Consider the following 22198-nt stretch of genomic DNA (forward strand, 5'->3'; position numbering starts at 1 on the left):
CTTACCTGGTAGGTCAGTACAAATGATATCAGGAAATATTTCCAGGCATCCGTCTTGGACTGATGATCAAAAAGAAAAAAGTCAGTGCTTGGTCCTTGTAATATTTAATAGATGCATGAGCATGATTCATCAAAGTTTCTCCAGGTTTACTCTGACGTTATTCCATTGAAAGCAACAAAATAACAATGACATAGGGTCTGGAGTAATGCAGAGGTGAATCAGGACCGCACAGCTGTAAAATAAGAATGGCCGTACTGGGTCAGACCAAAGGTCTATCTAGCCCAGTGTCCTGTCTTCCGATAGTGACAAATGCCAGGTGCTTCAGAGGGAATGAACGGAACAGGTAATCATCAAGTGATCCATCCCCTGTTGCCCATTCCCAACTTCTCGTAAATAGAGGCTAGGGACACCATCCCTGCCCATCCTGGCTAATAGCCATTGATGGACCTATCCTCCATGAACGTATCTAGTTCTTTTTTGAACCCTGTTATAGTCTTGGTCTTCACAATGTCCTCTGGCAAAAAGTTCTACAAGTTGACTGTGCATTGTGTGAAGAAATACTTCCTTTTGTTCGTTTTAAATCTGCTGCCTATTAATTTCATTTGGTGACCCCTAGTTCTTGTGTTATTAGGAGTAAATGACACTTCCTTATTTACTTTCTCCACACCAGTCATGATTTTGTAGATCTTTATCATATCCCCCCGTATCATATCCAGCACAGTTGGATAGTACAAGTGAAACCCATATATACCACAGTTATAATGGTCCAAGTAGAGAACTTGAAGCATAATGGTAATGAAGCTAGATTGACTTGGGCAGGGTGTGACCCATAGTCAAGCATTCATAAAAAAGTTCCAAAGAATGCCAGTGCACTGAGGCTTCTCTTCACTGACATTATTTGTTCTGGGGACAAGTTGGGTGAGCTAATCTTTTTTACTGGACCAGCTTCTGTTCGTGAGAGAGGCAAGTTTTTGAGTCAGGCAGAGCTCCTCTTCAGGTCTGGGAAGAGTTCTGTGCAGTTTGAAAGCTTGTCTCTTTCACCAGCTGAGCCTGGTCCAGGAAAAGGTATGACCTCACCTACCTTGTCTCGCTAATATCCTGGGACCAACACAGCTGCACCAACACTGCAAACATTATGTACTCTGGTCTATCATACCATACGCTAGCAGCTAAAAGTGTAGTGTGTTTTTCACTAAGACTTATCATTGTAGGTATCTATTGTCTCTTCTGTCACAATACAATAAAGAAACAGTATGCTACATAGTTATTAACATCTGTCATCATTTAAATAATATGGCAAATGATAGTGGGTGGACAGAGTAAAAGATGTTTCTTGTACCAGTGACAGTGAGTCAGGACTGATAGTCACCCATTACTGAGATGATCTGTACTGCACAGGCTTCAGGGGGAAAGGATGGCCCATGCTTGGTTGCTTCTCACCTGCCAGCTAGTTAGGAGCTGATGCTGATTCTCTAGTATAACCGTGTGTCCTTTCTATGTGGAAATTCCTAAACAGCAGCTGTCCCAGAATGGAATTAGCTAAATCTGGTGAGAATGGCAAGTAAAATTGCAAAGAATTGGGGTGGGGAAATGAGGGGCGAGAAGGAAAAAATGAAGTTTTCTGTTAAGATGTAGTTTCCACTCTTCACACAGTGCATCCTGTTTCATTTGGGGGTGGGATGCTGAAGATGCTTATAAAGGGATCCTACTGTTTTTCACTGGTATCTTTATTTAAGTAAAACAACTGGACTGCGTTGGTTCACTTTTGCCGTCCTTCTCCTCAACATGTAGTGCAAAGCTACTAGTGGAACTTGCGAGGAGCTATAGGCTCCTATGAAATTTTAAAGCACCTAAGCAGGTCAGGTGCCTATCTCCCATTAAAATCAATGTGGGATAGGTGCCTCATCGGTTTAGGTGCTTTTAAAAGCCCCGCTAGCTGACTAGCTGCATCTTCACGAATCTGGCCCTTAATCTCCTGTTGGTGGTCCCGGGTGTAACTACGACTTCTCTGCACTCCCGAAGTGGAATATTCAAAAGAGCTCAGTGCTGGCCAAATTCTGCTCCCACTGTACTCAATGGATGGGTTTTTATCGTGGGTTTGATTCGGTAAGACTTGCTCACCTGTGCAACGTTCAGTACGTGCATATCTGTTTGCAGGATTGCAGAGTAAAATTGTAACATAGTTTTTCCTGCCCGAACGCTGTCTTTGGAAATTGAAGAAGCTTCCCTTTGGTATCCTGAGCAGTAAACTCACAGCTTGACCTGCTGTTTGCTTCCTGTGTATGAGTGTTTAATCTGAGTATTCACTCTTCTTCAGTCCACTCAGCTGGGATTCCGCAGCTTCTCCAAGCATTGGGGAACATTCAATGGTACTAAAGGCAATACACTTAAAACCAATGAAAAAAATTCCTTTTTTTATATACAACAAACACATAATCTGTGGAACTCATTGCCACAAGACATGACAGAGGCCTAAATCTTTATGGGATTCGAAAAAGGATTAGATATTTATATAGAAAATGAGGACATCCCCAGTTACCTTTAGAAAGGAAATTAAAAAACAGAAGGGAAATAAACCCACATGCTTTAGGGCTTAAGCCAACCTCTAAAATACAGGGGTAGGAAGAAATGTCCCGATGAGCAAGTTATTCCATAATTGTCCATCGTGGCAGTTTCTTTCATGTTCCTGTGAAGTGTCTGATACTGACCACTGTCAAAGACGGGCTACTGGACTAGATGGGAGTCGGATCCTCTGGCAATTCCTGTGCTCCTCTCTACCCAGACTAATAACTGATGTTTCTTCCCTTCCAAGGCAGCTTCTAGAATTCACATCTCACTAGTTTCCTTGGCAACAGCCACGCTGCCAGCACAACATTCTACAGCACGTGCTCGTTAAACTTCACATAAAGATGAATGTTTTATGCTTCCCTTTGAAATCTGGAATTCCAGGCATACAGATGGTGTGAATCCCTGATTGCTGTGTGTCTACCTAATACAGCTGTGTAGTTAATCTAGCTGACTATCTGGGTAGGAAACCAGCTTTTCAAATGGTATTTTTGTTTCTTGGCTGGAGAATTCGTAGGTTCTCAGACACTAGGACTATTACTGTTATCATTGGTAGTATTGTAGTGCCTGAGAGCCCTACTCATGGACCAGAACCCCATTAGGTCCCGAAGTAAACTGTTACCTTTCTGGCTCTCATCCAGGCCTCATACCCAAACCAGCAAGATTTTCAAACTACACCTAGCAATTTACACTTCTCACAGACATTTGGTTACATGATGGCCAATTTAACCAGGTTACCAACCCGAGAGCCATCTATGGAGTAGGAGGCCATTTGTCAGATAGCTGCCAAAGAGGAAGAGACCTTGGTAATGTAGCTGGTGGAAGGCTGGGTTTCCATTAACAGGCAGGACGGACCAGGCTTGTAGTAGGAATTCTGAGGTTGGAACCTGCCCTGGACTAGTGGTTAAAGTAGATTGAAACAGGACAAAGTGCTCTCACTGCACCAACCAAGGAGAAAGGGGAGCTGTGAGGAGCGTGGAAGGGTGGTTAGGGCACTAGGAGACCGGGGTTCAAGTCTGTTCCTCTGCAACCCATGGGCAAGTCACTGAGCTGCTCTGTGCCTCCAGTTCTCCATCTGCAAAGTGGATATAATAGTTCCATCCTTCACAGGGCTGTTGTGCAGAGAAATACACGAAGGGCTGGGAGGTGTTCAGGTCTCCAGTAAAGGGGACCATATCGGTACCTAAGATAGAAAGAAGATGGGAAACTGTACCGCATTGCCCCTTAGCACTTCAAGAAGCCACATCAGACAGTTCTATTGAACCCTCCCATCAGACTGCGTTGCTTCCCAAGAGTCTGCATTGGGTCATATTGGGCAGATAAGAGGGGAAGTATATTGGACCCCTCAGCTGACTGGCTGCTATAAGGCGAGCACTGGTTCAGAGGCTACATGCTGATATACAGGTGGGCAGTACTATGATAGCGATCATATGCTGTGTCTTGGCACTTGCCTTTAAACCATAATTGATTTATGGTTGGAGGGCCCTGTTCAACAGTTTGTGATGTATGAAGTGGTATTTTCTTTTGTGGCATGATTCCTCTTTGAGGCAGGATAACTGTGATTACTGCACAATCTCCATTTAAAAAGCAGCCGCACGCTATCACCAGTTTATTGAATATAGACTGGAGGGGGCATTATAAAAACCATGGATGTGGGGAAATTCTTGATCATCAGAGAAATCCTCACATGGGCAAAATTCCCAGTGAAGCTCTCAAATCTTCATCCCAGCACACAGTCCAAGTAAATGTACTGTGCGCTGAGAATCAACTCCAGTGGGAGAAGGAAGCACCTTCTGCTGTCTCATCCATAGCAGCTTCGTAGACAGTCTTGTGAGAAGTATTGTGGCCTAGTAGATAGAGCATTGGACTAGGATTTGGGAGCCTTCGGTTCTATTCCCAGATTTGTTGCAGGACTTCTGAGTGATCTTGACTTCTCTGGTTGTGCCTTGGTTTTCCCATCTGTAAAATGGGGATAATGATGCTTACCTCCTTTTGCTTTGAGATCTATGGAAGAAAAGAGCTGCATAAGAGTTAGGTGTTATTTATTAATACAGTTGTTATAAGGCTACAGTAGTCTTTGCTGTTCCTGGGATTCCTTCTGTGCCGGGGTTTGGCCAGGAGAGCTATGTAGTCACATAGCCACCAGTCTCTGCTTACACCTGTCCTACCTCCAAACGCTGCTTTTTGTTGGGGTGCCAGGAGCACAGGCAGGGTTGAGCTCTGCAGCACATAAAGGGGTTTAGACCCCAGTGCTGGGCTTCCTAACTTCTGCCTCCCCAGTATAGTGGACCCCCCAGTGATGCCACTACATTCCGGGGTTCCCACAGCTATGGAAGTGATGGGTAGCAGGATTTGATGCAAACAGAGTTAGGCCAGAGTAAGGACTGCGGGACGGTCCATATGCCATGGGTGAGTGGTGCTACTGATCACATTATACATGTAAACACCAAACTGGACCCTGAGATCGACTACAGTATTGGTTAAAACAGGTGGCCCAGTGTTGTCTAATGAGAGAACTGACTCAACACAATATGTCCTCCAGGAGGCTTCAATGTACCATCCTCACATGCAACAACAGGCTTGTTGTGATTCATACACCTGCTCTTTACTATCTTGTGTGTTGATCGCACACATCATAGCCTGGAGATGGTGAATTAAATGTGCACTAGTGAAATCCACCCCTCCAACTGATAATATAAATTACCCAGTTAATAACAATGAGACACCAATATTGTTCTTGTGAAGTGACAAGGAAATATTTCCTCTTCCCAAGGTGCCCATGCTATCAAATTCTTACACCTGTGAATATAATTTAATTTCATGATCAAGGCTTCAAAGACTTGATATCTTGCAGCATGAGAAGAGAAATTGTCAACTCTTCAGTTGTGTCTACTTAATTTATCTTTAATGGCATGTAACTCTAGATTTGCTGTAGTTCCATTTTCCTAAGAAAAATTGATTTTCAGATATACACAGATTGTGTTTTTATTACACACATTATGTGTTAATAAAAATAAGGGAAGTAAGCTAGGAACAAAATCTGAATTTAGATTGGCTGTTTATAAGGTGACATTTTATTAAAGGATATTTATTTGCTCCTTGTGTCACACAGAATTTAAATCCACAAAGAATTTTTAAATGATCTAGAAGAAGAAAAGATAATATATACTTAGTGTATAAAGTATAGTAGTTTAAAAAACAATAAACACAAGGTCATTTTAGGCCAAATCTGTTAATTACCCACTTCATTATTGTCAAGGTTAATACAGTATTTGAGAGCAGAAGCTGTTTTTCATCTGCTCTTTGAAACAAGGCGAGACAGCTGTTCTTACGGACAGATCCATTATAGCTTATCACTAGAGGACAGACCACTGAAGGAACACCATGAAATATGGCTACTGTCACTGGCAGCCAGAACAAACACCAAGACTGTTTAGGAACCAGTGGAAATTAAATGAAAACTACTGCTTGAACTTAGTGGACTTTAATTCAACTAGATTGGGTTGAATTGATTTTTATTTCATGACAGCTACAGTGGCATAAATTTCACTAGTGCGCCTTAATCTATTGTAATATTGACCTATCTAAAATGGCATAGTGTTTTGCCCTGATAAATGTTCTTTAATAAACATTGGAAATTGACAGTAACAAACCGCAACCATCTTTTGTGAAAGTTACTTAAGCCAAGTTGTAGAATACAATATGTTTTGATTTTCATTATTCATGCTTGGCTAGTTATTGTACAAGATTCCATTACATGAACTCAACAAAAGAGAGAAACAAATGAAACATAACCTTAGCTGAATCAACCTTAATAAATAGTGCATTGTTTTTAGCTACAGAAGTATCTGCATTTCTTTACCTGCAGCAATCTAAATTCCATTGTTCTAAAAAGATCTGAAGACTGAGGACTCAAGGTCTGAGGACTCAAGAAAAGATTTTTTTTTATACATATAAAATACATATACAGATCAGGAACAACGTATATTCTTTATTTGGAAATACTGTGGGTAGATTTTAAAGAATGAGTTACACCTAGTTTTGTTTGTTTGTTTTTACTTCCAATGCGATGCAATTTGAAATTGCAGGACTTCCCCGTTATTAGCAAAGAATATCCTTGTACTACCACCACTTTTGGCATAATCCCTAAAACAGGCTAAAATTTCAGCCTTTTGTAATTCCTGCTGCCCTAGCTACATGGCATGAGCTTCTCTTTTCGCTAACTAATATCTACGTGGCACTGCTGCACAGAGAGAATAGCTATGTGTCCACAACAGGGGCCAACATTTGCAAATTTGGGAACCTAAGGTTAGGCACCAGGATCCCTATTTAGGCACCTAAATGAAAGCAACTTGATTTTCAGACGTGCTGGGCACCTACACCACCTTCAATGGATTTTGTGGGTGCTCGGTCTGCTTTTATTAAGGATAATAGGGTTTAAGGGGCTTCATCTAAAACCCTTTGAAGTCCAGTGGGAATCTTTCTGTTGATTTTAATGGGCTTTGGATCAGGCCTTTGGTACCTAACTTGCGGCTCTCAAGTTTGAAAATGTTGGCCACGGTTTATATCGACTTAGTGGCTTGTTTCCACTTACATAGTGCAAAAATTTCTACTTCATAGCAAACCTACAGTACATCACCGAAGCACACAACACCTCCTTTTGCAGGAATACTTAGTGTCCTGACATTAGTTCAATTCTGTAAAAACATCTTATTTGACTTTTGAAGCAAAGATTCTGTTTATTTATTTTTATTCATTGTGGTAGCATTCTTCCCCCCCCCCCCCTCCTGCTGGTAATAGCTCACCTTAAGTGATCACTCTGGTTACAGTGTGTATGGTAACACCCACTGTTTCATGTTCTCCATGTATATAAATCTCCCCACTGTATTTTCCACTGAATGCATCCAATGAAGTGAACTGTAGCTCACGAAAGCTTATGCTCAAATAAATTTGTTAGTCTCTAAGGTGCCACAAGTCCTCCTTTTCTTATTCCTAAAGATGGATCCTTGTTTATTTTTTAGACCAAATAAATAATTATGAGTGAAGTTTATTTATCCTCCTGTAAGACACACAACAGTATTTTAGAGTAGCAGCCATGTTAGTCTGTATTCACAAAAAGAAAAGGAGTACTTGTGGCACCTTAGAGACTTTAACAGTATTTTAGTTATTCTTTGTCACTCTTCACAGAACATATATTAGATAAAGGTTTAATGCTTCATTTTGGAATTATCTGCTATTGGACCTACCAGAAATATTTTTAAAATTATCTTCCTCAGTATGTTCAACTTTCATTCAACAGGAGCAACACAGAGAATTTTTCTTGACATAATACTTGCTCCTGCAATATTACATACTGCACTGTCCAAAGATCACATCTTTTTCCCCTTTAGGAAACCATATCTATATAGTAATTCATCTTGTGATATCAGTGGTGTGCTTTTGATCGTAATAATAACAATACTTGGCACTTCCATGGCAGCTTCCAAGCAAGAATCTTAAAGCACTTAAATTTAATCTAGACTTGCAACAGCCCTATGTGGTAGGTAAGTGTTGTCCCCATTTTACATATAAAGAAACTGAGGTAAATAGAAACTACAGTGGTTGCTCGTAAAAAGACAGTGTTTGCCAGTAGTCATCCTACAGTTTTCCCCCTGTATTTAGAAGAGGAGATACCTGCAGTATCTCAGCTATAAGTATCTGTTGACAAGTTTTGTCATTTTAATGGTGAGCACTGTGAGTGACGTGACACAGTGCACATAGGGAGAGTCAGGAATAGAACCTAAATGTCCTGATGTATAGCCAGAAGACCACTTTTCCTCATCTGCAGGAGTTAATGCTGCTTCAAACAGATTAACTCCCCCGAGATATCTGCTTGGATGCGTCCAGGGGCGCCTTCCACCCCCAAAGCCCAGTGGAATTCTTTCTCGACGGAGCACCAGCACTGAGGCATCTTTGGGTTGCAAAGGAGGGAGAAATCATATTACCCCCCTCCCGCCCCACGGGAGAGTTTTACCCACAGAAGTTCCCCTCTGCTCCTGCTCATTCCAGGCACAGAGAAGGCAGAGTGAATGGACAGCCCCGTCTACTTCAGGGGAACCTCCCCTCTTTGAAGAGTAGCCCCAGGGAGATTATTAAATCAGCAGTTCTATCCTGAGCACATGTTGATACAGGAGAAATTGGATGGCACTTGAGTACTTCAATCATGCATTCAGTTATAAGCATTTCATTGTTGAATCTGCTGTTTGATTATGTGATAATTAAATATGAATGATCATAAAGTCACCCTGCCAAAGAGAGGCTGCAGTTTAATGAAATGATTCCTTTCATGTTATTGAATCGCTTCAAAGTCAAAAGAAGCAATCTGTTTACTTTTTTATTTTCCTGTTGTTTCAATGTTGCTTGCTTCAAAATAGCAACCTGGACAAATAATTATGGGCATAAATCAGAGCAGGGATCTATGCAAGGTCATGATTGCTTTGCATTTAGCCCAGCTTTACAGAGGTGGCCTTTTCTGAATAACATAGAAGCAAATTGCTGTTGATTTTGTGGAGATTCAGCAAAAAGGCAGTTGAAGCAAAAAGAGGAAGAAAGGCAAGAAAGGGCCTTACTTAGTCACATCTCCCTCTGACTACAACGGGAGCTTTGCTTGAGGGAAAACATGACCAAAGACTTCAGGACTGAGTACAAATATCGAAATGGAAGCGTGCACATTGGTACTGCACAGACTCACCCATACACAGCCAACCTTAATTCTGGCATTTCCAAACTTTTAAGCACTTAATGTTGCAACCTTAATATTCTTTTAACATCATTTTTGATTTCATATTGTTATATACAATAACCACACAAAAATGCTTCATAATTACATGTACACACTCTAAGGTATGACAAGTTACCTCGGCACGCTCTACTCAAAAATATACAAGTATATAAAATGTTGCTAGATTTCTGAACCTTGCTTTTGCTGTCATGTCTTTAAGTTATCAGCACGATAAATATGGGCAACACATAGATCTTTGCTTTGAATGATTGATAGATAATTCAGAATTCACAGATTCATCTGCCAACAATGTAAATGGGATATTAGGAGTTATATCGTGACTAGTTCTGGTTTATGTTTTGCCGGAAAATTAGTATCCAGGTGTTACATCTGATCAAGCTACAAACTGATGCATTACACCAAGTACACAACACACTATTTAATTTGCTCTTTAGGTTCTTATTCTGACAATCAGCTCCCTGTCTGAATAGTGCATGCTCTGTCTACTCCAAACTATATGCTGGAAGACTGAAGCAGAGTGAATAGAATAGTGTTTACCTAGATGTCAGCAGATACTACAGTTCATAGTCTTCCCAGATAATTTGCTGGTACTCTAGCCCCTTTTTAATCAACACATTGCTATAGTGTTTGTCTTGTAGCTTGTTTTCTGATCCCGAAACATTTTTCTGAAGGTCTCCATTGTTTTCAGTGTTGCCCAACGCAGTAGAAATGGCTATTGTTCCATATTCCCAGCACAGACAAAGTTAAAGCTGCTTGCCTTGCTATTCTTGTATTGCATTCGTCAGCTTTACAGAATGGATTTTGAGCATGAATTTGACAGCGTAATAAATAAGTCCAGATCTTGCTACCCTTACACTACCCTTCCATTGAATAGCACCATGCTCCTCATGCAATCATAGTAACATAGAAAATGGATCAGACCTGAGGTTCATCAGTCCTCACTCTGGCAGTGGCCAGCACCAGCTCTTCAAAACCAAGGTGTAAGAAACCCCACAGTCGTTAGATGTGGGATAATCTGCCCCCTATATAGGTCTCATCCTAACCCCTTGTAGTTAGAGACTGGCTTAAGGTCAGAAGTATAAGGTTTCATATCCCTTCCAAAAATTTTTTAGCATTTCTTTTATAATTCTGGCTATTCTTGTTATCCATATATGTGTTCAATCCCTCTCAGAGTTCTTCACCTCGACAACATCCTGTGGCAATGAGTTCCACTGTCTCATTCCATATTGTGTAAAAATTCATTTCCTTTTATCATTTTTGAATATGCCACCTTTCAACGTCCTTACATAAAAACATAAGAATGGCCATACTGGGTCAGACCAATGGTCCCTCTAGCCCCAGATCCCGTCTTCCGGCCAGGGCCAATGCCAGATGCTTCAAAAAGAATTAACAGAACAGGGCAATTATCAAGTAATCCATCCCCTGTCATCCAGTCCCAGGATCTGGCAGTCAGAGACTTTGGGACACCCGGGGCATGGGGTTGCATCCCTGACCATCTTGACTAATAGCCATTGGTGGATCTATTCTCCATGAACTTATCTAATTATTTTTTGAACCCAGTTCTTCGCAATATCGCTTGGCAATGAGTTCCACAGGTTGACTGTGTGTTGAACATCATTGAATGTCCCCTTGCCGCCCTACCGATCTTAGTGGAACTACTCAAGGAGTGAGGTGCATTTCATTGTGAGTAAGAAATCTTAGGGCCAAATTTTGCCACCCATACTCATATTGAGTAGCACCCTACTTTGTAACTAAGAAAATAATCTGGAAAGACAAGAAATTGCAGTATCTGCTTGTGTGTGCCTCAGATCAATGGGGCTGCTAACAGAATAAGGGCCTACCTAATGTGAGCAAGGATGACAGAATCAGACCCTTAGAAATTAGAAATGGAAGAGCCTAGTAGTCATCTTGTCCATCTTACCCTAGTAGTCATCTTACCTCCGACAGATTGCTGTGAACAAAGCGCTGAGTGTTGCCCTCATGGAGCGAGGTATTGCTCATCATGGTTAATGATGGCGCAGTAGGCCCTTGAGTAACTACTGAGGGCTAGGTCAAGCTTGTCAGGGCCAGGCAGAGTAATTCCTCCCTGAACTCCCTGCACAGAGGGGGAGCATGCTTATGACCGAACTCTTTATGGGGTGCACCCTTCTCTCCTTGTGAGCTGATTGTACTCTGCAGATTAGTGCAAGGTGAGACAGATATAGCTATGCCAGGTGTCTATCTCATCTATTGATATCTATCTTACCTATCTGTCATTGTCAATGTCTATAGATGATAAGAAAAATATAGCTCTACCCAGAGCACCATCTTCCACGACTTCCAGAGCGTTCTTTTGTTGTCTGTCTAGATTATAAGCTCTCTGGGGGTAGTGACTGGCTATTCAATTTTCAGAAGTACCTGTGTCCTAATGAAAGTTGACGGGAGAGAGGCTCCTAAGTGAAATAAGTGCTTCTGAAAATGTTAACCTGTGCCGACCAATAATACTCTTTATCCCCTAGTAATGATGATAGTGGCAATAAGATGCCCATTGGTTTTTGTCCTTCAGCCAGTTTTCAGTCCCTATGCCAGTGATCTAGGCCAGCTTAAATGAATATTTTAAGTTGGGTTTTGTGTGGTATCATACCACACGATTTGTAGTTCAGACAGCGTCACAATGGCTACATTCCTTTCATCTACTAACTAAACTTCCACAATTCAATGAGTGCCATCAGGTTTCTCTAGAAGTATTTGTTTTTATAAAGCAAATGCTTGGTTTTGCTGGTAATTCCTATCACAGCCGTCTTTCACAGATACCTCCTTGCTGTATCTAGTCAGCACTGGTCCGTATGACTCAGCCTGAGCTGTACGAGGATGTCGGGGGTTGTGCACTTCTGGGAAAGCCTCCGTAGTCTGTGTTGGAATTAAACAGGGATTGGGCTCAGTGCCCCAGACTGTATTTCAAACCCACTGTCTAGCAGCTCCACAAAATCTGAAGCCTGGTCTACACTTAAAGCCAGTGCACAACCTCAATAGCCAAGCTGTACACTGAGGAAGTCAGTGGGGATCAGATGTTGGGAAGGAGACTTTCCCACCAAGGCTCCAGAGTAGCTGTTGCAGTCTCAGAGTTGCGGTGACCCCTTCTGTGGGCCATCTCTTTGTGGGGATCACCCACGTAGTCAGGGATCCAGTAGTCCCCTCCCCTCTGTGTCCCTGGTGGATGAAGCACCAGAAGTCCCCTTGAAGCCGTGTTCTGTGGCACACACAAAAAGACACAGAATGATAACACAAAAGTGTTGCTACAGGATATCTCCCTAGGCTGTTTGCAAACTCAACAAGTTAAAAATAGAGGCCCACTTACTCAGCTGGTATGAATCCCCAAAGCAAATTTGACATCATTTAGAGCCACACTGATTCACACCAGCTGGCCCATGATCGGTCCATCTCATTCTCACAGGAAATGTACACACAACACAATGGTTCTTTCTGACCCTCGCAGTAGGAGTTGATGATTAATCAATATTACTATCATTGCTATAATATAATGCTACACTGTTAGGAGTAATGAGTCAAAAAATAGTTCAATCCCTGATAGATAAGCGCAGAAATCAAGCATGGCTGACTTCATGTGTGCCCTTACGTGCCAGTCATGAGGCCCATCATCCTGGGTTGGAATTAGTAGGGAGCAGGTGTTGAGTGGTAGGAAGCAGTTTGGGGAGAGGGAGCTCATGCAGTCTATCCCAGCGAGGGCTGTGGAGGTCACTCCATCCCCAGGGCTGCAGAAATGGGAACAGAAGGGAGAGAGGGTGGATAACTATGCAGCATTTAGGATATAGGAAAAGTTACCACAGCCTGGTCAGGCCATGCAGCTCCCACACTGTGGATGTCCCAGGGCCATGATTTAGCCCTTCAAAAGATACTTGGTTAATTAAAGATATTATTGGAGCCAGGTGGCCCGCTGAAAGCTGTGAATGTCCCCTCTTTACATCACATAAGAGGTAGGTATTTAGGTTTTACACTTTATTTTTATTTTTATTTCCCCCCTGGTGTCTAATGTAAGATGAACTCCAGTGTAATTACTCGGGGTGGTCCTATTACACTCACAGATATTGTTTTGAAAGAAAATAGTGCCCAATAAATTGCCCACTACTTTCCATTCTGACTCTTCTCCACAGTCAAACGTATAAGTGAATGCAGACTGTGGAATGATTTTCTTTTAGCTTATCCTTATACTGTACACCAGCTTCAGACTATTAGCCTTCTCTGATGCAGATGAGCAGCAAATAGTAATGGATATAATAGTCCCAAGATTTTCAAAAGTGTCTAGTAATTTGAGGTGCCTCCATTTTTTGAGAGCTGAATATCCTGCTTCTGAAAATTCGACCCTTTTTAAGGTGTCTTAAATTAGACACCCAAAATTGAAACATCCAGAATCGCTAGTTTCTTTTGGTAATCTCAGCCGATAATTGTGTCTCTGTCTCTGCATGATTCTGCAGTAAAGTAATTATTGGTAAAAATATATTTTTTCCTTCAAATGAGCTACCTGATAGGAGAATAGAACATAACCTCTGAACGTATTGCTTGCTAGATCATTTTGTTCAGAGGTTTTATCAGTCAAATATTAAATAGAAGACTGTATTTAATCAAAGCAATTTTCTGTTCCCAGACTATCGTTAGAGGAAATAAACCTCAAAAGGATACTTCAATCAATGGCCTGCTAGAAGAATTTGACAATATCTCAGTGACACGCTCTAATTCCCTACGGAAGGAAAGTCCTCCCACTCCACACCAAGGAAACTCAAACCATGTACAAAGCCACCAGGAAGAAAATGGTTATATCACATATTCTCAGTATTCCAGTGAGTCGGACACCACGACAGACTATGTCACTGAAAAATACAGAGACAAGAGTTTTTATGGGGAAGAGTTAGACAGATACTGCCAAGGTAGCTTCGCCCCAAAACAGAATGGACACGTGATGAAAACAAAACCCGGAGACGCCTATTATTCAGAAATTAAGCCCCTAAAGTCAGACATCTCAAGGTTTCTTCCAGATTACCATACACACATGGAAACAAAAAGCAAACCAATTGAGTACAGTGGCCTAAAGTTGGAATATCAAAGGATTCTTAGTGGATCGTCTCTAGACTACAGAGAATCCTTTCACTATGCTCCATCTAGAACTTCAGTGCAGAGTGAGTGCTCAAAAGAGAGACAGGAATACAGTGACAGTGAATGGGGAAATGGACCAGACAAGGATGACTATGACAAAAGACCAAAGTCGTCATATGTAAACCAGACAAGTCCTCAGCCAGCCATGAGACAGAGGTCCAGATCAGGTTCGGGTCTGCAGGAACCAGTCGTGCCATACGGAGCAAGTGCTTTTAAATCAAATCAGCAAGGGCATTCGTATAGTTCATACACCTACCCTCGCTTGTCAGAAACGGCAGGAGGCATTCCAAAGGTAAAATTAACATCTGTGGGTGCTATCACAGGCCATCACTTTCATAGGTGTGACCAACAGTTTCCAAAGGTGGTTGTATAAAGCTGGGCACTTGAATCCATGGTTAGGCACCTAAGTAAAAGTGGTCTGATTTCCCGAAGTGCTCAGCACCTATAGCTCCCCTTGATTTCACTGGGAGCTGCAAGTGCTCAGCAAAGCAATACCTTTGAATACCAGGCTGCTTTTCCTTAGGCGTCTGATTAGGTGCCTCAGTTTAGGCGTCTGATTAGGTTCGTTTTATTTTCCCTCAAACACTGAGAGAAGAGCTGTACAGTAAAGGATTTTCAAGGGTTACCAATTAAAATGCTACAGCTTTTAATTTTTAACCCTGGAAAGTCCCTTAATTTATGGTGTCACACTGTCTGGAATGTTTTATGACTGTGCCTCCATCAGGACAGACTGTCAAAAGCAGGGCAGACCCCCCCACCCCCACCCCAGGCTGGTGGTATGTTCTATCGTTAGATTTCACTGACCCAGTACCAAATGTGAACTCCCAAAGTACTACAGTAGTCTTATAAGCATAGAATCACAGAATATCACGGTTGGAAGGGACCTCAGGAGGTCGTCTAGTCCAACCCCCTGCTCAAAGCAGGACCAATCCCCAACTAAATCATCCCAGCCAGGACTTAGTCAAGCCCGACCTTAAAAACCTCTTAGGAAGGAGATTCCACCACCTCGAGTCGCAGACTGTTCCCTTAGACACTCCAGTCTATCTTGCCACCCAGACAAGCTGGACTATGTGAAAAATGGTCACTTATACAAAAAAAAAAAAAAATCACAAAATATTCTGGTTGCACCCAGTCCCAAGAGACCAGTCACTCACCCAGCTCAATTTGCATCCTGGGTCTCACACCAAAAACAATGCTGGTAGCCAATTCTATAGTAAACTCACTAAAGGTTTATTAACTCAGACAAAGGAATGAGCGCTATTGAGATGTTAAAGCAGGTACAAATATATGTACAGGTGAGTCACAGTCTATAATTTCAAGGGGTAGCAGAGATGTAGTAATCTGTCAGTTTCCAAAAAGCCGTTAGGGCTAATCAGAGTAATTCTGGGGATCTCTGTTTTCTCATTTGGTTAATTCTTCCTTGTTAGAATCCAAATAGTCCAGAGATGAAGGGTGGGGGGGGGTGTCTTTCTTCGATGATGGAGCGCAGTTAGAGTCTTTGATCTTGGATCATCACACACAATAACCACTGGCCTTTAAATGGACAAGAATTAGCACTTTCCTGTTACAGTTCTTCATTTGCATTACACAAGGCTTCTTTCTCATTTGATGGGTTATTTAGTTACAGGGATATAAATAATGTAAATGTTTGCTATTCCATTATAACAGGATACAGATATGTGAACATCCCATTAATTTTCCTGAAGTTTAAACACCAAATACACTCTTTTTCATTTAACAGTCACTTTGATCTATACTAATACACAAGTGAATTGGCCTGATTTCCAGCTGTGAGTGTGTCAGTTCTCAGCTGACGCCTAGGTCTTGACCACAGCTGACACTTGGCTTACCAGCATCACACATAGCTCGTTCCTCAGGGTTATACAGGGGAAAATGGCCAAAATATACAAACATGGGGGCCTACACTGAGACATCTAAGTCCACATTCAAATGCCTAAGTAAAAAGCGGCCTGGTTTTTTTCAGTATTGACTTGCTGAGCGCTTGCAGCTCCCAGGTGCTGAGCACTTCTTCCAAGGGATGAGATCTGTTTCATTGTTGTATAATGGAACATTTTAATGCTCATGACATGGGCTGGGTTGAGAGCCCTGGAAAATTGATTCTATTTACCTCCAGAACAGAAAGCAGCAGTTGAAGCTCTACCAGAAATATATTGTGACCGTAGGCCGGAGGGATGTGAAAGGCTTGTTCACACTCCATGCTCACCCACTCCTTGGCTCCTCTGCTGATGCTGCCACCCAGAGTTCTAATTAGTGCTCGGACCTATTAGCAGTAAACCGAGGAGGTTTAGCCCAAATTAAATTCGGGCAAGCGGTTTGGTTTTGGGTTTCTGGCCAAACCCCAGGGGACAGAAGAGTTCCCAGCCACGAAGTCTCTTCAATTGCCCCTTTGGTGCTCATTTGTGTTAAGCAAAGTCTAAGCAATGTCATTTATGTTTAAGGGATGTTTTGGTCACCTGTGGCTAACTCAAGCACTATACTTTTCTTAACCTGTGTATTATATAATTTGTTTAACATTGGCTTTAATAAAATTTTTAAATTTGCAGGATTGGTCTCTTAAACAGGACTGTAGAAAGAGGTATATTTTAGAAGGATCAGTGCACGGTAGGCTCTTTGGAAAAAGTGCCTCCCTGCAAGATTCATTGTCAGCTATGCGTTCCTTAGAACTCTAAAAACATTCCTACAACCGTGGTGCACTCGATACTCGATGATTCACCGTTCTATGCAGCAGTTACGATTCCCAACCCCATCAGCAACCCCAGGAACTGAACAGCAGTGTTTTGTCTACAGATGATTGCCAGAGAGTTTCCTCTTCAGAGAGGCATTAGCGAGACAATGGTTTGTTAAATGAGTTTACTAAATGAGAATCGGGTCTTGAATCAGTTATCTTACCACTGAGATTGCCTTTAAAGTATAATTAAAAAGGAAAAAGTATGTATTGAAAAAATCTGCAGACACAAATGCATGGCTTTAAAAATATATTCGGGAAAAATAGTCATTACGGCTAATAAGTCTGAAGGGTAGATTTAGTTCACTATTACTTGCAGCTGTTTCATCTGATATGCCATGTACCTCAGATTCATCCCTGGTGTAAATCAAGTGAATTCAGTGATGTTACACCAAGGATGTATTTGGCCCTATGTATTTAACTCGAACTTTACAGTGGGATCCGGGAAGGTGGCTCTTCACACATGCATACTGTCTCATTAATTTATCGGATGGGACTGGTGGTCCAAGTAGAAGATATCATGTCTCCAACAGTGGACCGTATCGTCTGCTTTAGAGAAAGGTAGGGCAAGTTTCTTCCTCACCTCCTTCAGTGAGAGGTTGGTTTGTGCCCTTTGGATTTGATCCAAGCCCACTGAAGTCAAACTTGCCCTGAACCAGGAGGGTTTATAGCCTGTATACATTTTTTTTCCTAGCTGATATAGATGTGGATGTTTATATAAACATTTAATCCTTTTTTTAAGCATACTAATTTTTTGGCCTTTATGATACCTTGTGGCAATGAGTTCCAATGATTAATAATGTGTGCTGTACTTTTACCAGCTTTAAATGTGTCACTTTTCAGTTTTACTACATATCCCCTTGTTCTTCAGTCATGAGGGGGTAAATAGGATGCCAATCTCTGACATTTTACTAGCTAAAAAGTGTAGGTTTGAGTTAGGTATCTTCTTCTGTGTTGAAGGCTGATGAACAAAAATTATGCTTCTCTGCAATATCCTTGTCCACCTTAGGCATATCCCTTTGTTCCCTGGCTGCCTCAAAGACCCCCCAAATCTCTTACAGGTTCCCTGCTTTTGGTATACATATTTCTTGTTATTTGTTTATACGTCTTTGGCTATTTGCTCTTCAAATCCCCTCCTCACCCTCCTAACTTCCATTTTACATTTTTACTACCAGAGTTTGTTCCTTTCCCTTGGCTTCACTTGGGCTGGATTTCCATTTTTGAAGGTTACCTGTTTGGCTTTTCCTAATCTCTTGCATCTTGCCATTTAAACATCAGAAACATAAGAACGGCAATGCCAAAGGTCCACCTAGCCCAGTATCCTGTCTTCCGACAGCGGCCAACACCAGGTGCCCCAGAGGGGATGAACAAAACAGGCAATCATCAAGTGATGATTTAATCTCTTCTGTTTTGTATTACCTTCTTGCTTCCTTTTTAGTTTAGGGGAGCACATACCTCTAGAGACTCTATTGTCCTATGCTACAGAAGCCTCCCTGCGGAGTGTAAGGATTTTAATTTAGTCATGTGTAGGGTCTTTTCTGGATTACCCCTCTTCACCTTTTTTTTTAATTCCCCTTTTAAAGATTAAAGTCGCATTGCTAGTTTATGATACAGCCCCTCCTCTGAGGAAGTTGAACTTAATTATAGTGTGGCTACAAGTATGTAATGGAAGTTGGGGTTCCCTCCAAGAACTCTTTCCACTCGTCTTCCCAAGAACTCAGTTTGACTCCAGAATTCGTCACTCAGATATCTTTATTTAGCATAGAGCAACGGGACCCTGAGTTGATCAGACTCAAATGCGGGATCGGGGGGTGGGATGCAGGGTACATCATAGCTCCAAAGTTACACAGAAACGCTCTCTCTTTATATACATTGACACATCTCATTGCATTTACTATACATCGCATTATACATTTTAGGCTTGGCTTGGTTACTTGGTACAGAATTGCTGTACCGCATGCTCTGTCCACGCGCTGTCCATGTTTCGACTTCCTCTTTATTTTATCTCTTCATTCCTAACTTATTTTGTCCCTTGTTATCTAGTTCATAGTAAATAATTCCCTGGGTGTTCTTTCTCTTATCTTAGCTGGCTCAGACATTCTGTCTTTTTAGCCTACTGACCTATGTACTTCCCTTATTTAGCACAAATGTCCTGTTTTCATCCTAATAATTCATTTACCTCCCTAATCCTATCTTCTACAAAATAAGGCCTTTCCCCATGTGTTAATCACTCACGTCAGGCCAGGCCTCAGCTACAATGGATCAACTATAATTACTTCTTGAATCAACTCCTGGGTGAGATTTAGGACTCCGCTGAGAGTAGCCTCTCCTCTTTTGTGCTCTAAAAGTAGCTGTTTCGAGGTGCAATTGTAAAAGGTGTCGAGACATTGCTCCCTAAATCATACCCTAGTGAGACATTTGGTCATTTTATATTGCAAGTAGCTGAAGTGGGCCATTATTAGATTTAGTTGCTTCTTTGATCTCCTCCAACTGTCTGAAGATCAGCAGTATAACCCTTCTAACGTGTGTATTCTTATGACTTGACCTTACAATAGGATCTGTATGGACAGAAATGCTCTCTCGCTGTAGAAATATCTCATTAGGTTCAGTGGAATCTTTTAGGTACTCCCATACCTCCATGGCCTAATATATCCTTCCTGCTTGGTTGATACTCAGATATTACATTATCCCATCAGTCTTTGTCATTCCACTGTGTTCCAGAAATGCTTCTTAGGCTAAGGTCCTCTTCTATTGTCAGGTTTTCTAGTTCACCTGTTTTTCCTTTAAGCTCCTCCTCTTGGTATACAGTCCTTTATAGATTTTGTGTTTGACCGTATGCCTATTTTTTAATTCCTTTATGTGAAACCTTGTTGGGGTTTTTTTCCGGAATCTGCCTGTGTGATCCCATCCATCACTGCCCAACATCGGCTTCCTTTTGTTTTATTGCAATACCTAACAGAAGTCTTTGTCTAACTTGACTGCTCCTCAGCACCTGGCTGGTTTTCCCCAGATCCTGGTTTAAATTATACCTCCCCACCCTACATTTCTTATAGATATTCTGTGCCTGCAGGCTACTTGCTTTTTAGTTAAGGTGGAGCCAATCCTTAAGAATAGGCTCTCCCTTCCTTTTCTCAGTGACTAATGAGGATAACCCCTTCCTTTTTTATGGCATCTTCTCATTCACATATTGAAACCCTGATATTATCGCTGTTCAGCTCATCATGTGTGTGGCAGAGGAAGCATTTCAGTGATCTCTACTGGAGAAGCCCTGGACATTAGTCTCATTCCTAGTAATCTCCATTTATTTTACAGGCCTCCTCTCCTGTACAGCCTGACGTCACGGTACTGATATGTAGTATGATCACAAACTCCACCGTTGCCCCGCCCCTGCCCCGAAGCCTGCCCCCTGCCCCACCCCTTCTCCGAGACCCCCACCCCCGCTCATTCCGTCCCCACTCCCTCCGTCACTTCTTCTCCCCCACACTCACTCATATTCACCAGGCTGGAGCAGGAGGTTGGGGTGCAGGAGGAGGTGAGGGCTCTGGCTGCGGGTACAGGCCCTGGGGTGGGGCCAGGGATGAGGGGTTTGGGTGCAGGAGGTGGCTCCAGGCTGGGGCAGGGGGTTGGGGTGCAGAAGGGGGTGAGGGCTCCAGCTGGGGGTCTGGGCTCTGGGGTGGGGCTAGGAATGAGTGGTTAAGGGTGCAGGAGGGGGCTCCAGGATGGGGGATTGGGCCGAGGGGTTCAGAGTGTGGGAGGGGGCTCTGGGCTTGGGAAGAGAATTGGGGTGCAGGAGGGGTTGAGGGCCCTGGGCCCTCCAGTAAGCATTCAACCCACCACCTTTGGATCTGGCAGGCAAGTCACCAAACAGTTCTCGGTCACCATATAACTAGCTATCATTATGTCTCGTGATTGAATCTCCTCTCACCACAGCCTCTCTGCACCCTCCTGTGGCATCCCCATCTCCTGGTGGAACTAGGTTCATGATCAATGATCAGGCCATTCTACCTCTGTGGAAAGGGGGGTCCCCTTTTAGGATGTTCGTCCTTATTTTCCACCTTGGTTCCCTCCCATAGGATACCAAATTCTTCAGCTGGGGGTTTGGGGCAGCCGTTTCTGAGATGGGCCTTTTCTACAGTGCTCCTGCTGGCTGCTTCTATGAATAATTTAGCGGCACTCCACACGGGTGAAGGGTCTGCCCCTGTATATCATGTTACAGGATCAGGGTCTTAGTTTGCGTGTGAATAAGCAGGTGTTTCCTCCTAATACCATATTAACGATCTGTAATTTCTGGTGTTACAAAATACGCATTACTGTCATCAACGTGAAAGGTAAAATGACTTTAAACACCTTGCGATACCCCCTTTGTAACAACTGAAAGGCCTCAGTGCTGAAATGAGCACGCACACATTTGAGTAGCATTGTGAGGCAGTGAACCAACCCGCACAGCAGCAGACGCGTGTTCCATTACAGTGCAGCGCCTTGATGGATTTCATGTCAGAACCTAATCTGCCCTGTTGACCTGATCTTTAATGAGGCCTGTGCTGAGGTTTTTTTATGGTCTTTTAAAGGGTTTCCTTTGGGAAGCTAATTGAATACCATAATATAAATAGAAGCATTAATGAAATAGTATCTGTTCAATTGTGCAGTGATGGGAGGAACTGTATTACGATGTGGCTAATAATGAGAAGTTAGTTGATTTAATGGCTTTTCCCTGTGTATTTTTGTTACATTTCATTGTATTCCAGAAATGAATGGTTTTGAATGGTATTGTAAGCCAGGTTATCAAATGCTACAAAATGTATTCGCAAGTACACTGTATTTTTCAGGAGTTTTGCTGAACTGATTAATTTTCATTTTAAAATTCTGAAAACCCATCCCATCCTTAAGTTTAAATTTCAAATAATTGACTTATATGTATGCATTGATCTAAATGTGTAAGGTGCTCCCATCACCAGAGT

General features: G+C 42.2%; 1 protein-coding gene across 2 annotated transcripts in view; it reads left to right on the forward strand.

The window, feature by feature from the left end:
• PAK5 (p21 (RAC1) activated kinase 5) overlaps positions 1–22198 on the forward strand; it is an 87872-nt gene that overhangs the window by 39180 nt on the left and 26494 nt on the right. For both annotated transcript variants that reach the window (XM_077812053.1, XM_077812054.1), the window contains one exon: positions 13989–14786. In XM_077812053.1, the coding sequence (XP_077668179.1) occupies positions 13989–14786 (798 nt within the window). The remainder of the gene's footprint in view (positions 1–13988; positions 14787–22198) is intronic.

The sequence above is a fragment of the Eretmochelys imbricata genome, chromosome 3 (assembly GCF_965152235.1).
Source record: "Eretmochelys imbricata isolate rEreImb1 chromosome 3, rEreImb1.hap1, whole genome shotgun sequence".
NCBI classification, from domain to species: Eukaryota; Metazoa; Chordata; order Testudines; family Cheloniidae; genus Eretmochelys; species Eretmochelys imbricata.